This window comes from Canis aureus, chromosome 26 (assembly GCF_053574225.1).
Source record: "Canis aureus isolate CA01 chromosome 26, VMU_Caureus_v.1.0, whole genome shotgun sequence".
NCBI classification, from domain to species: domain Eukaryota; kingdom Metazoa; phylum Chordata; class Mammalia; order Carnivora; family Canidae; genus Canis; species Canis aureus.
The window spans coordinates 38,453,440-38,468,717 of NC_135636.1; the positions used below are offsets into that span (position 1 = coordinate 38,453,440).

General features: G+C 41.6%; 1 protein-coding gene across 14 annotated transcripts in view; it reads right to left on the bottom strand.

Annotated features, from left to right (window-relative positions):
* Window positions 1-1,904: 1,904 nt before the first annotated feature.
* WFDC11 (WAP four-disulfide core domain 11) overlaps window positions 1,905-15,278 on the bottom strand; it is a 57,236-nt gene continuing 43,862 nt past the window's right edge. For 10 of the 14 annotated variants that reach the window (XM_077873364.1, XM_077873357.1, XM_077873360.1 and 7 more), the window contains 2 exons: window positions 2,537-2,686; window positions 1,905-2,145 (listed from right to left, as the gene is read on the bottom strand). In XM_077873364.1, the coding sequence (XP_077729490.1) occupies window positions 2,552-2,686 (135 nt within the window). In that variant the 3' untranslated portion in view covers window positions 1,905-2,145; window positions 2,537-2,551. Of the gene's footprint in view, window positions 2,146-2,536; window positions 2,687-4,684; window positions 6,732-8,056; window positions 8,152-15,278 lie in introns of those variants that run through there. The other 4 variants (XR_013365392.1, XM_077873366.1, XM_077873365.1 and 1 more) reach the window with 3 other exon arrangements.

A 15,278-nucleotide genomic window follows, 5' to 3' on the forward strand; every position in this document is an offset into this window, starting at 1 on the left:
CCGCCCGCTTCCCAGAATTAGGAGTCTCTCATGTTTTGTCACCCTCTCTGATATTTCCCACTCATTTTCTCTCCTTTCCCCTTTATTCCCTTTCATATTTTTTATATTCTCCAAATGAATGAGACCATATAATGTTTGTCCTTCTCCGATTGACTTATTTCACTCAGCATTGACTTATTTCACTGGAACCCTCCAGTTCCATCCACGTTGAAGCAAATGGTGGGCATTTGTTATTTCTAATGGCTGAGTAATATTCCATTGTATACATAAACCACATCTTCTTTATCCATTCATCTTTCGATGGACACTGAGGCTCCTTCCACAGTTTGGCTATTGTGGACATTGCTGCTATAAACATCTTGGTGCAGGTGTCCCGGTGTTTCACTGCATCTGTATGTTTGGGTAAATCCCCAGCAGTGCAATTGCTGGGTTGTAGGGCAGGTCTATTTTTAACTCTTTGAGGAACCTCAGATCCCCTATTTTAAGCACATCTCTGGCCCCTGACATACATGCATTTCAGGAAACTCAAGTATAGGAACATGTAGACAATGAGGTCTACATATCTATTTGTCATCAATCTGCTGAGTGGACTTGAGTAGGTTCAGCCACCTGTCTGTGCCTATTGGTTTTCCTTTGTTAATTTTAGCAAGTGTGTGCTGCAGTATTCACGGGTATAACAACAGAGATCAAAAATGAGACTTGGCAAGTTACTAGGTTAGGGTGATAGAGCCCATAATCCACTATTGCCCACAACTTCATCTGTGGTGTCAGGGACAGAAGGAAGGTTTGTTATATCCTTCAAGTTATATCCTTCAAGTTATATCCTTCAAGTTCCCTTTCTTCTCCCCCCCCCCGTCTATATTTAATCCTGTCATGGAGGAAAACTAACTTTCATTTCAGTTACCCCAATTCCTCCTTACCCCTCAAGGTATGACCAAACATCTCTTCTTCCAGTAAATCTGATACCACAACACACGTAATGATCTCTCTGTACCTATATCTTAAGGCACTAACTATATATCCCATTTATCCCTTTTTGCCAAGACCCATCTTGGTTTCTGCTTGTTTGGGTCATAAGACTTGGCCTATATGCCAACGGAGAGTTAGTCACACCTCCATGCATGGGAAGCGGTCCTTGCCATGAGCCTGAGAACAATGTAGGTTCTCTATAACCTTCAAAGTTTGCCTCTTCTTTCTAGAAGTATTTACACTTGAAGATATTTCTATAGATTTCAAGTGTTTGAGTAAATAATGCTGACATAAAGGCATTGAGTACTGGGTGTTATACGCAATTGATGAATCATAAAACTGTACCTCTGAAACTAATAATGCACTGTATATCAATTAATTGATTTTAAAGGAAAGAAAGAGGAAGATGAAAAGAAAAGAAAAAGAGAAAAGAAAGACATTTTCAAGACCTCATTAGAAGTTATGGTAATAAAAAACTTCTTGAAAAAAAACGAATATCAAAAACAAAACAAAAAAAAAAGTGACTTGTCTGAGAGGAGGGCTTGGAGAGGCCAATGGCATTTCCTTTCAATTCTAGACCATGGGCACTGTCACCTGTAAGAAAAATTGTACTTCCCTGGATTAAAAGGTGGCCACTTGTGGGAACCTACTAGAATCACAGTCCTGAAAAGGAAAGAAAGGCTGCACCAAGAAATTCTGGGGAACCAGAGGGATGGTGTTTCCTATAGCCAAAAGAACATCCCACACATAGCAGTTTTCCTCAGAGATGATAGTCAATGAACAATAGAGTACAGGAGTCTTGGCTAAGGAGTTCAGTCTTCTGAATGGTGAAAGGGCAGAGAAATCCACCGGGAGGCAGGAGTTTGGGGCTTAAATAAAAGGTGGAGGGAGCTAATGGTAGTAGGACTATAGAAGAAGAGACAGATGTTCTGGGTTACTGCCACTGTTTATTTGTCAATGAACTGAAGCTGACAATATAATTGTTCAGAGAAGAGGGTTGACAAGTAGGGGAGACATGTCCTCCTCCTTCCCCCAACCCACCGAGACAAGACAATGGTCCCACTGATTATCAGGTAGTGTTATGATGATGATGCCTCTGGAACATCTCAGTGAAATTCAAGGGAACAACAGTAGACACCACCGTGGTGCTGGGGTGGTTGCTATCACTGAGGGTCTCTGAAAGAGAGAAGGGGTAGGTATTCAGTGACCACAAAGTAAGCTGAAACACATTTCTTTGAGAGAAACAGATCCTCCCAAACCCCAGGAGCAGGGATATTTTCTGTGGTTTAGGAAATGCCACACAAGGCTTCCCTCAGGCTATATGTATTAAGTCCAGTGATCAAAGAGACATAAATATCTGACTCCTGAGTTTCATATAAATCAGCAGGCTTGAAAGTGAACAATAAAAATGGGGGCTTGGACTGGGAAGAAGGAGTGGGGATCCCCATGCTGGAATGGGTACTGAGACTAGGGAGGCATAGTATCCTTCTGACTGTTCCCTCACATTTAGGGGTTCCATGGTCTTTCAGAACCAAATTGCAAGAGAGGGGTGATTCTTAGATCTTACCAGGTTCTGGCATTTTCATGCAGATTTTTCCACAGACAGACAAGCAGCATTCATTGCCAATACCACAATCTGAGTAAAAGTCGCACTGTTTCTTGCAATCATAGTAGTTAGGCATATCCGGGCAATGTAATAGTTGTGGTGTACGTATAACTGAGAAGAAACACATGAGCAGTGACTCCAATAAGAGTTTTTTCTCACTATTATTAGCCCCTCTGAGGCCCTAGCACCCATTGCTTTCTCTTCTTCTCCCTGCCTGGGGTCTTGGTGGCTTGTCCATTCCCAGAGTCAAAATCCAGCTTCTACCTCCCAACAAACCAGCAACCATGAGGCCACCTCTATGGAATTCACCATCATATGACCGGAGTCCTGAAACCCAGTTTACAGAACAAAGAGGACCAAGAGATTCTCTGGTCTCCTGCTCTCATTTTACCAAGGGAGAGAAACAGAGTCCCAAAGGAAAGGAAGAACTGTCTCATTCTTTTCCCTGTCTGGCTGAGACAACCCTCCAAACCTAGCTGTTCCTCAGAAACCTTTGCCAGACAGTAGGACCTACTACTCTCCTCTCAAATCTGTTGATTTCAATTCTTTTACCACAGGCATTCCAAACTTCTCTTGGTCAATCACCCATTTTAGTTCTCTTCCCCACACCCAATGTTCTAAAATACTCAATTTGGTAAACAAAGGACATATTTCAAGAAATAATTACTCCCCCTTGCCCAATTTGGTGCTCATCCTTGGAACTCCCAAGTGGAGGACACGAACTCCTGATGGTTCAAGCTAGGCACCCTCTATGCGGGCTTTGAATCCTGTGCAGCTTTCCACGGCTATGAGTCCTCTTCAACAGAAACACCATGTAGGCACCACAGTCCCCACAACATACAGAAAAACATCATTGCTTGTCACATCAGGAGTCCCTCAAACTTGAGAACTGCACATCCAGCTTTCCTCAGGTATCCTGGCTTAAAAAAGGAACCAACATTTTCATTATGCCAGTGCCTGGCTCCTCGTTTTCTAGCCCCTCTTCAGATTGAAGCTCCACCAAAATACCTACTGTAAATTGGAGATGAAGTTACAATCTCAATTCTTTCTTTCATTTTTCCTGTCACTGGCATGATGACCAGGCAGTAGAGTGTCACCACCTGGAGAAACAACCACTTCATGATGTTAACTCTGGAGTCTGAGTGTGAGCCTGGCAGCAGACCCAGTATTTTACCAGGTCTTGCAGGGGTTACCGAAGGGCTTTGGGGTGTGGAGTTTGAAGAACATGTGACTGGTCTCTCACTGCCCCACCTGGTTTTGCTTCATCTCCTCCAGGCACCATTCCTTGGCTGGGCACTGCCATCTCCTGAGGTACTTTTCTTGTCTTATGCTTTCTACTCCTCTCATTACAGAAATGAATTCTTCATAATTTTATCATTATTTAACTTAGAGATTTGAAAAACACAGAAAAGCACAAAGAAAACTAATCAGATATAATCAGTTATCCACTACCTAGATACATAATGATGTTATTTGTCTTTCATGAAAGACAGCTTTAGAGTTGAACCCCCAAATCATACATATTTATTATAGAAGTGTTCTGGTATATTTGGAAAGCCATTTAAGAATATCAGTAAATGGGGTACCTGAGTGGCTCAGTTGGTTAAGCATCTGCCTTTGGCTCAGGATCTTATCTAAGGTCCTGATATCAGAGTCCTGTTATGGATCCATTTGTTGGGCTCTCTGCTCAGCAATGAGTCTGCCTCTCCCTCTCTCTCTGCTCCCCGGCCCCTTATCAGGCCTTCTCTTTCTCAAATAAATATAGTCTTTTTCTAAAAAGAATGTCAATAAATATAAGTTAACTAAAATTTAAAAATCACCAGAGACTTTTAAAAATTGATTATAAAATTTGAAGTGGACAACTTTTTCTAAGCCTGCATTTCCCCAACATTTTCTGGGTTCCACAAGAATTAGTTCCTAAATGATAGCAGCACATTACATTTTGAAAGAATACTGAATTTAGTTTTTATAGATACACTAATTCTATTTCATTCAATTTCATTAAGGTATTTTTGGGAGTGACATCAGCAAGATGACTGAATAAGACTCCTGTGCTTGAGCCCACACACACACATGCAACATTTGGAATCTACTCACAGACAAAGGTACCTTTGTGGAAGCTGTGAATCCAGCACCATATGCCAAGGGACCAAGGAGGAGTCTCAGCTATGGATTGGGTCATAGGCATGGAGATCTCAGGCTTGGCACAGGACCCTGAAGTGGCCTGAGAACTGGCTCTATCTCTCCTCCACCACAGACCAGGAGCCACTGGAGAACACACATTTAGACAATAACCCACAGGTGACAGAGCTTTGTGGCTGTCCAGGCTTGTAACAGAGTTCCACCACACTGATGGAGAAAAAAATCCAAGTGTGGATGCAATGGAGAGGTTAAATATAACAGTTTGACTCTACCCACTTACACCTACCCAGACTTTTAAAAAATATTTTCTAAAGAACTATGAATGCAAAAATGTTTATCTATGCACTCAGGGAAAATGATATATAGTCACTGCATCAAACTTAAGCTCATTTCATGCTCACATCATTTACACATATTGTGCATTATCAGTTTCTTCCCCAGATTACTAACTGAAATATTTTCTATAATAGTAGAATCTTATGAATGAGGTTGACATGAGGCAACAATAACTCTGCCTTTCCTCGTGACCTCCCATAACGGGCCAGCCCCTTCGTTTCCACATATGTCTCTACGGTAATATGAGACAGACAAATAGAATGTGGATAGAAACAGAGCTGCACTTATGGACCTGGTCCTCAAAAAGCTTCCGTAGGAGCCTCAATGCTGCCATTTTCTCCAATCTACTGTCTGATTGCAGAGGACCCCCCAGAAAATGATGGAGTTATAGGGAGAAGGATGCAGGGTCCCTAAATCATGCATGGAATGGAGGTCATTCACCGAAAATGCTCAGTAAATGTATTGTGAAAGAGAATAAACTTTTACTGTTTTTACTGAGATATTTATAAGTCTCTGCATTTTTGTTACAGCTATAAGGTTATTGATTAATATGTTGGTCTAACTGGGAAGGCAGAGTTGGGTGCCTATACCCATGGTGATCAGATGGGAACAACAGTTGGTCATCATAAAACAGAAGGTAACCACAGGAATGCAGCATAAGACAAAGCAGGGCCCTCAGGTTGGTTAGCAGTTTATTTGGCAGACACTTGGACCTTCTCAGGACAGAGAGATCAAGGGGAGAATGGAAGGATCCTCAGCCAGGGCAAGTGAATAACCCAGTAGGGAGCCAGGTAGCACTCTTCTTAGGTTAAACTGTCATCCTCTAGTCCACACTCGTGGTGGGCCTGCTAGAACCTAGGGGTTTAGCATGCTTTTAAAGGGTTCTCTGGAAAAGAAAAGTCAAGTGGTTAAAATGCAGGGAGCCCTGGGGACAGCCAAACGTAATAGCACCTTGGTCATAGGTACTATCTTTACCCTTGTCTTTTTGCCTCCGTGCTCATACCACCTAAGCACTCAATCTCTCTCTATGTTCCATATCTTTCACTAGCTCACAACCCTCCCTTCATTATCCCCTCTTTATCATCTGACCCCAAACTTTGACTCCTAAGAATCTCTTTCTTGTCTTTTCCTTTCTTGTTTTTTCATATTCTAAAAGACTCTTCCCTTCCAAGTAAATAATATTGCCCTTTGGTATTCATCAAAGGCAAGAAACCTGAAAATATGGACTCAGGGCAGCTCTGTGTTGGTGTTTCCCCTGTCTAAGGTAGTCTAATACTGGAAATTATCATTTCTGATAGCTTACGGGATGTACTTATAGACAAAGCTAGGTTCCCTTTCCACATGCTCATTATCACTTTCAGATCTCAGAGGGGGATTTAGAGGAGCACCAAACTGGAAACATACATCCTAAATCTTTTGGTAATCCCTGCTTTAAGGAGGGTTGTGGTCCAAAAAAGGTGGTCCCACAATCAGTTACACCCGTTATCCCAGGCCTGTGCGGAGACCCTTCCTCCCATGTCATACCACCTACAAAATGTCTTGTCCTTGACAAGTACAGGCAGAAGCATCACAACCTCATAGAAGAGCATGCTGAGTAGGAGAACCTGGGGCTTCATGATTGTTACTCTGTATGTTTGGGTTAAGTTCTGGCAGAAGACAGGTCTTGTCCCAATGCTACCTGAAGTAGAACAGGAATTAAGGAGTTAGGGTCAGAAAAAGAAAGTCTTGTGAATATTGGTTTGTATACCTTGAAAAATACTGCCCAATGGTAAATGAAGTCTCAATACCTTCACTTGGCAGTTCTCCTTCATGGTTGGGACACAGGTTTTGAATGGAGAAGTCTGGAGAACTCCCACTCTCAGATGTTTACATCTGTTCTCCAACCTTTTCCATTCAGAACCCATGTCCCTGCCACCTAGCCTCAGCATGGCTTGATGAAGGAAAACTTCATCAATATAATACTTGCCAATGGATACTACCTAATTGGAGAAGCTCCAGGCCAAAGGCCAACTATCTTTGAGCATGGTAGGTTGCAGAAATCCTATAAATCACTCACATAGTTAGCCAAAAAAAAGTCAGTTCAGGGTGGTGGGATATCCAGTTCCTCAGCCTGGCTCAGAGTATAGTTGTGATCCTCTGGAGTCAGCAGTGCATAGCAAGGCAAATGAGCAATGCAGACTATCTGTCATCCACTTTCAGGCAGAGATATGAGGTAGGAGGCAGCTGAGTGAAGGTGAGTATGCCCTGGGGTGGGCTGTATTCCTGGACACTGCCTTTGCTCAAAGAAGGAGGAAAACTAGTGCACACTGACAGAAACACAGTAAACCCAAACACTGAGGAGGGCAATTGATGGGATGAGCACTGGGTGTCATATAAGTTGGCAAATCAAACTTAAATAAGAACAAATGAAAAAATATATATATATAACTCTCATTCTAGATCTAAGTTTTCCAGAACTTTGAGATCTGTTCATTGAAAAGGCCTTACTCTTAGTCCAGTTCTCTGAGTTCTGTACTTGCCCTTAAAGGGTGCTCAGGATCCTGAGGGTGCTCAATCCTCTTCTTTGCACACCTGGTATGCTAACTGAGCCAGAAGAGATATATAATCATGTCCAGGGTGGGTCCTACTCACATTCAGAATTCTGGGTGAGTTCTTTGGTTATCTTGAGATAGAGTATAGGACAATAACAAAACCCCTAGACATCACAAAGACACAGAATGACTGATCCCCTCAGAATTCAGGATCCTGGGCTTTCCAGATAATGTTAAAGAGGAGAAAGTACTGGGTTTAGAGTTAGGAATACTGGTATCTTGTTTCATGTATGCCCCTTTTACCTGTGGGACCTCAGACAGGTATGTCCCCTCTGTCTCAAGTTTCTTATTCGAACACTAGAGACAGTAATCTCCATCCCACAGGAATAGTGCTGATGCCACCTATGCAGAGAACTCATCCAAGCAAGCCACCAATAAATGCTTGTGCCTCCAGACTCTTATCCCTACGTACCTCTGAAGGTGTTTGAGTTGAGTGTGTGAGGAACTGGCTGATAGCTCTTTTATGTGGCCTCTTCTTACTTGGGGAGGGGGAGAGGAGGTTGTGGCCTGGAAACAGAGACAATGGACCAGAAAAACAAAGTTCAAAAGCCTAGAACTTAATGGTGATTTGTGTTGTGGCAGATTTGTAAGTTCTGACCAGGAGCTACATGCTAGCCATGTCACAGACTTTTTCCTTGGATATTCTCCCATTCCAAAGGATTGGATTTTCTTTAATATGAGTACACCCTGCTTAGCTAGGAGGAAAACTGTATACCTTACTTGCAGTTCTGGCCACCCAAACAGACCCAAGTCTTGAGTCTATCTGATGCATCTGAGTTTACCGATAGACTGAAGTGCAGTTTGTGTATCTATTTGTCTTGAACTTGCTTTATGGTAATAAGATCCCACCTTTCTCTGTATTGATTCTCTTTTGCTAATTAAAGCATAACACCGGGAAGCCTGGGCGGCTCAGCGGTTCAGCATCTGTCCTCAGCTCAGGGCATGATCCTGGAGTCCCTGGATCCAATTCCACATTGGGATCCCTGCATGGAGCCTGCTTCTCCCTCTGCCTATGTCTCTGCCTCTCTCTCTCTCTCTCTCTCTGTGTGTGTCTCTCATGAATAAATAAATAAAAACTTTTTTTAAATAAGAATAAAAAGAATAGAATACAATAAAGCATACCACCATCTCCCATCAAATGCCTTGGGGGTTTTACATGGACAAAAGAGACTGAAAAGGAGGGACTTTAGGAATGGAAAATGGAGGATGCCTGGGTGGCACAGCAATGGAAAGTCTACCTTTGGCCCAGGGTGTGATCTTGGGATCCGGAATCGAGTCCCATGTAGGGCTCCTTGCAGGGAACCTTGCTTCTCCCTTGGCCTAAGTCTGTCTCTCATTTCTCTCTCTCTCTCTCTCTCTCTCTCTCATAAATAAATAAATAAATAAAACCTTAAAAAATGAAGTCCAGGTGCCAAGGGCCAGGGCTCCCAAGGAACAGACTTCCTTCTTTCAAACTCTATGTCCAAGAATATTTCATACACAGCCTGGAGACATCCATGTATAAGCGATTTTTCCTAGGATTCATCAGATGCATTGAACAGTAGGAAATGTACGCCAGGATCCTGGGGACTTGGCTGCGGAGGGTAGATTGTATAGAGACAAAAGGCAGAATTTGGGTACCTGGGTACAAAGGCGTGGGAGCAAACAGAAGGGAACTTTGATGGGTGGGGACTACAAAGGCTGCCACACCTAAAATGATTGTGTTATGGAATCCCAAGACCTCTTTTTCTATGGCCAGGTAATAATGTTCTGTGTGGGGCAATCACAGCTCTGCCCTGCATCTGGTCCAGATATTGGCGGGACCCTAGTGGTCTGTTTGAGGAGCAGAGTCACTGAGAGCACCAAGGAGGTTCTTCTGGGGACTCTTGCCATGCTTGGTTCTGGACTATGCAGATGGGTCTGCAAAAAAGCTGTGTAGATTTTAGGAAAACAGCAGGCTCCTGATCTCTCACTATGTAAATATTTTATACACACAATACACATGTATATGCACACATATATGTATATATGTACATATGAACACATAATATATACACACAACAAACAATACATATATACACATACATATATGCATATATGTATAAACAGACAAGCATGTATATACATATACATGTGTATGTATATGGATTTATGTATACATCTACATTAGTGTATATATACATAATTATTATTGGTAGCTTTTGACCCCGTCACCCATTTTGTTCACACTCTACCTGCCACCTCTGATAACCACTAGATTGTTCTTTGTAGGTATGAGTTTGGGCTGTCTTGGTTTTCTGGCTACATATATGTGAGATCATACAGTATTTGCATTTGTAAAGGATCCAATCTCCAAAGAAAAAATGGCCGATGTTGGAAATTTAAGCATCCCTTAGGAATTCTTTTTGGACAGGGAGGTCTTTACAGTTGACCTCAGGTTAAAGGGTAAGATTGTGTGTCTATCCCACCTAGAAAATGTTGAAAGAGGAGACACCTGCGGAGCTCTCCCCACAGTCACTAGGGTGAACAAGGAAAGAAGAGGAGGCAGGGGAGAAGGAAAGGCTGAGGGGTTCTCTCCAAGGGAGTAGGTTGGTGGAGCTTGTCAATGGGAAGAAATAATTTAAGTTGGGGATCCCTGGGTGGCACAGAGGTTTAGCGCCTGCCTTTAGCCCAGGGCGCCATCCTGGAGACCCGGGATCGAGTCCCACGTTGGGCTCCCGGTGAATGGAGCCTGCTTCTCTCTCTGCCTGTGTCTCTGCCTCTCTCTCTCTCTCTCTCTGTGACTATCATAAATAAATAAAAAATTAAAAAAATAAAATTTGAAAAAAAAAAGAAATAATTTAAGTTGAAGGAAGGGTAGAGTGATTGACCCTCCACCTCACAGAATGTGGAAAGGAACCTTCTCAGAATTCACCTCCTCCCTCCAAAATACCAGAACAAATTCCCCACATTTGCTGTTCTTTCAGAGAGTAGAGGTAGTTCATTTGAAATGGCTGTTTTGAGTTCCTCTATCTACTCCTGGCTCTGCTACCAATCCATGTGGAGTTGGCAGATCTGCTTGGATAAGCATGCAAATCTCACCGACTCCTGGACCAAACAGTTTCTCTTCTAAGAGTCCAATTCCAGGGTTGGATCTTAGTACCCAGTGTAAACGATGAGGTAAGAGAGTCCTTCTGGTCCCTAGGACTTGCTATGTGTTGTTGGGAAGCAAGATTGGAGACATGACAAAGGTACTGATTGAGCACCTACTGTGTGCCAGGTACTATGAGGGTGTATATAAGATGTCATCTTATTTCATCCTCACCATGGAAGTGTCAAGAATTAATGAATGGGAGTGAGGCGGGGAAAGATGGCAGAAGAGTAAGGTCCCCAAGTCATCTGTCCCCACCAACTTACCTAGATAACTTTCAAATCATCCTGAAAACCTACGAATTCGGTCTTAGATTTACAGAGAGAACAGCTGGAATGCTAGAGTGAGAAGAGTTTGCGTTTCTATCAAGTAAAACTTGGTTTTGGCCACTCTGCACTGAGCAAAATGACTAGAAGGAAAAACTCACCACAAAAGAAAGAATCAGAAACAGTACTCTCTCCCACAGAGTTACAACATTTGGATTACAATTCAATGTCAGAAAGCAAATTCAGAAGCACAATTATAAAGCTACTGGTGGCTCTAGAAAAAGCATAAAGGATTCAAGAGATTTCATGACTGCAGAATTTAGATCTAATCAGGCTGAAATTAAAAATCAATTAAATGAAATGCAATCCAAACTGGAGGTCCTAACGACGAGGGTTAACAAGGTAGAAAAACGAGTGACATAGAAGACAAGTTAATGGAAAGGAAAGAAACTGATGATAAAAGAGAAACAATTAAAGGCTCATGAGGATAGGTTAAGGGAAATAAATGACAGCCTCAGAAGGAAAAATCTACGTTTAATTGGGGTTCCCGAGGGCGCCGAAAGAGACAGAGGTCAGAAAGTGTATTTGAACAAATCATAGCTGAGAACTTCCCTAACTTGGGAAGGGAAACAGGCATTCAGATCCAGGAGATAGAGAGATACCCCCCTAAAATCAATAACAACGTTCAACACTTCCACATTTAATAGTGAAACTTGCAAATTCCAAAGATAAAGGGAAGATCCTTAAAGAAGCAAGAGACAAGAAATCTCTAACCTTAATAGGGAGAAGTATTAGGATAACAGCAGACCTCTCCACAGAGACCTGGCAGGCCAGAAAGGGCTGGCAAGATATACTCAGGGTTTTAAATGAGAAGAACATGCAGCCAAGAATACTTTATCCAGCAAGGCTCTCATTCAGAATAGGAGAGACAAAAAGCTTCCAAGATAGGGAGAAACTGAAAGAATATGTGACCACCAAACCAACTCTGCAAGAAATATTAAGGGGGACTCTATAAAAGAAAGAGGATGCCCAAGGAAACACTCCATAAAAACGGGGACTGAATAGGTATCATGATGACACTAAATTCATATCTCTCAATAGTAACTCTGAACGTGAATGGGCTTAATGACCCCATCAAAAGGCACAGGGTTTCAGACTGGATAAAAAAGCAGGACCCATCTATTTGCTGTCTACAAGAGACTCATTTTAGACAGAAGGACACCTACAGCCTGAAAATAAAAGGTTGGAGAACCATGTACCATTCAAATGGTCCTCAAAAGAAAGCAGGAGTAGCCATCCTTATATCAGATAAACTAAAGTTTATCCCAAAGACTGTAGTGAGAGATGAAGAGGGACACTATATCATACTTAAAGGATATATCCAACAAGAAGACTAAACAATCATCAATATATATGCCCAGAAGGTGGCAGCTGCCAAGTATATCAATCAATTAATAACCAAAGTTAAGACATATTTAGATAATAATACACTTATACTTGGTGACTTCAATCTAGCGCTTTCTACAATCGATAGGTCTTCTAAGCAGAACATCTTCAAAGAAACAACCTTTAAATGATACACTGGACCAGATGGATTTCACAGATATTTACAGAACTTTACATCCAAACGCAACTAAATACACATTCATCTCAAGTGCACATAGAAATTTCTCCAGAATAGACCACATACTGGCTCACAAATCAGGTCTTAACCGATACCAAAAGATTGGGATCGTCCCCTGCGTATTTTCAGACCATAATGCTTTGAAATTAGAACCAAATCACAAGAAGAAGTTTGGAAGGATTTCAAACACGTGGAGGTTAAGGACCATGCTGTTAAAATATGAAGAGGTCAACCAGGAAATTAGAGAATTAAAAAGATTCATGGAAACTAATGAGAATGAAGATACAACCGTTCAAAATCTTTGGGATACAGCAAAAGCAGTCCTGAGGGGGAAATACATCCCAATACAAGCATCCCACCAAAAACTGGAAAGAACTCAAATACAAAAGCTAACCTTGCACCTAAAGGAGCTGGAGAAAAAACAGCAAATAGATCCTACACCCAACAGAAGAAGAGAGTTAATAAAGATTCGAGCAGAACTCAATGAAATAGAGACCAGAAGAACTGTGGAACAAATCAACAAAGCCAGGAGTGGGTTCTTTGAAAGAATTAACAAGATAGATAAACCATTAGCCAGCCTTATTAAAAAGAAGAGAGAAAAGACTCAAATTAATAAAATCATGAATGAGAAAGGAGATATCACTACTGACACCAAGGAAATACAAATGATTTTAAAAACATATTATGAACAGCTATACACCAATAAATTAGGCAACCTAGAAGAAATGGACGCATTTCTGGAAAACCACAAACTACCAAAACTGGAACAGGAAGAAATAGAAAACCTGAACAGGCCGATAACCAGGGAGGAAATTGAAGCAGTCATCAAAAACTTCCCAAGACACAAAAGTCCAGGGCCAGATGGCTTCCCAGAGGAATTCTATCAAACGTTTAAAGGAGAAACCATACCTATTCTACTAAAGCTATTTGGAAAGATAGAAAGAGATGGAGAACTTCCAAACTCGTTCTATGAGGCCAACATCACCTTAATTCCAAACCAAAGACCCCACCAAAAAGGAGAATTATAGACCAATATCCCTGATGAACATAGATGCAAAAATTCTCAACAAGATACTAGCCAATACTCATCTGAGATTTAAAAAAAAAAAAAGCTCGGACACAGGCAGGGTGAACACAGGGTTTTGACACCAACTGCAGAGACATGAGGGCTTGATGGCTCTTCTGTGAAGGCTCACTGCAGACTGGGGGGCAGGATGTTCAGCTCCAGAGCCAGAGAACCCAGCGCCCCCTACACACACACACACACACACACACACACACACACACAAAAGATACTAGCCAATAGGATCCAACAATACATTAAGAATATTATTCACCATGACCAAGTGGGATTTATCCCCGGGATGCAAGGCTGATTCAACACTCGTAAAGCAATCAATGTGATTGATCATATCAGCAAGAGAAAAAACAAGAACCATATGATCCTCTTAATAGATTCAGAGAAAGCATTTGACAAAATACAGCATCCATTCCTGATCAAAACTCTTCAGAGTGTAGGGATAGAGGGAACATTCCTCAGCATTTTAAAAGCCATCTACAAAAAGCCCACAACAAATATCATTCTCAATGGGGAAACACTGGGAGCCTTTCCCCTAAGATGAGGAACACGAAAGGGATGTCCACTCTCACTACTGCTATTCAACATAGTACTAGAAGTCCCAGCCTCAGCAATCAGACAACCAAAAGAAATAAAAGGCATTCAAATTGGCAAAGAAGAAGTCAAACTCTCCCTTTTCGCCGATGACATGATACTCTACATAGAAAACCCAAAAGACTCCACCCCAAGATTGCTAGAGCTCATACAGCAATTTGGCAGTGTGGCAGGATACAAAATCAATGTCCAGAAGTCAGTGACATTTCTTATACTAACAATGAGACTGAAGAAAGAGAAATTAAGGAGTCAATCCCATTTACAATTGCACCCAAAAGCATAAGATACCTAGGAATAAACCTAACCAAAGATGTAAAGGATCTATACCCTCAAAACTATAGAACACTTCTGAAAGAAATTGAGGAAGACACAAAGAGATGGAAAAATATTCCATGCTCATGGATTGGCAGAATTAATATTGTGAAAATGTCAATGTTACCCAGGGCAATTTACACGTTTAATGCAATCCCTATCAAAATACCATGGACTTTCTTCAGAGAGTTGGAACAAATTATTTTAAGATTTGTGTGGAATCAGAAAAGACCCTGAATAGCCAGTGGAAGTTTAAAAAGAAAACCATATCGGGGGGCATCACAATGCCAGATTTCAGGTTGTACCACAAAGCTGTGGTCATCAAGACAGTGTGGTACTGGCACAAAAACAGACACATAGATCAGTGGAACAGAATAGAGAACCCAGAAGTGGACCCTCAACTTTATGGTCAACTAATATTCGATAAAGGAGGAAAGACTATCCATTGGAAGAAAGACAGTCTCTTCAATAAATGGTGCTGGGAAAATTGGACATCCACATGCAGAAGAATGAAACGAGACCACTCTCTTTCACCATACACAAAGATAAACTCAAAATGGATGAAAGATCTAAATGTGAGACAAGATTCCATCAAAATCCTAGAGAAGAACACAGGCAACACCCTTTTTGAACTCGGCCACAGTAACTTCT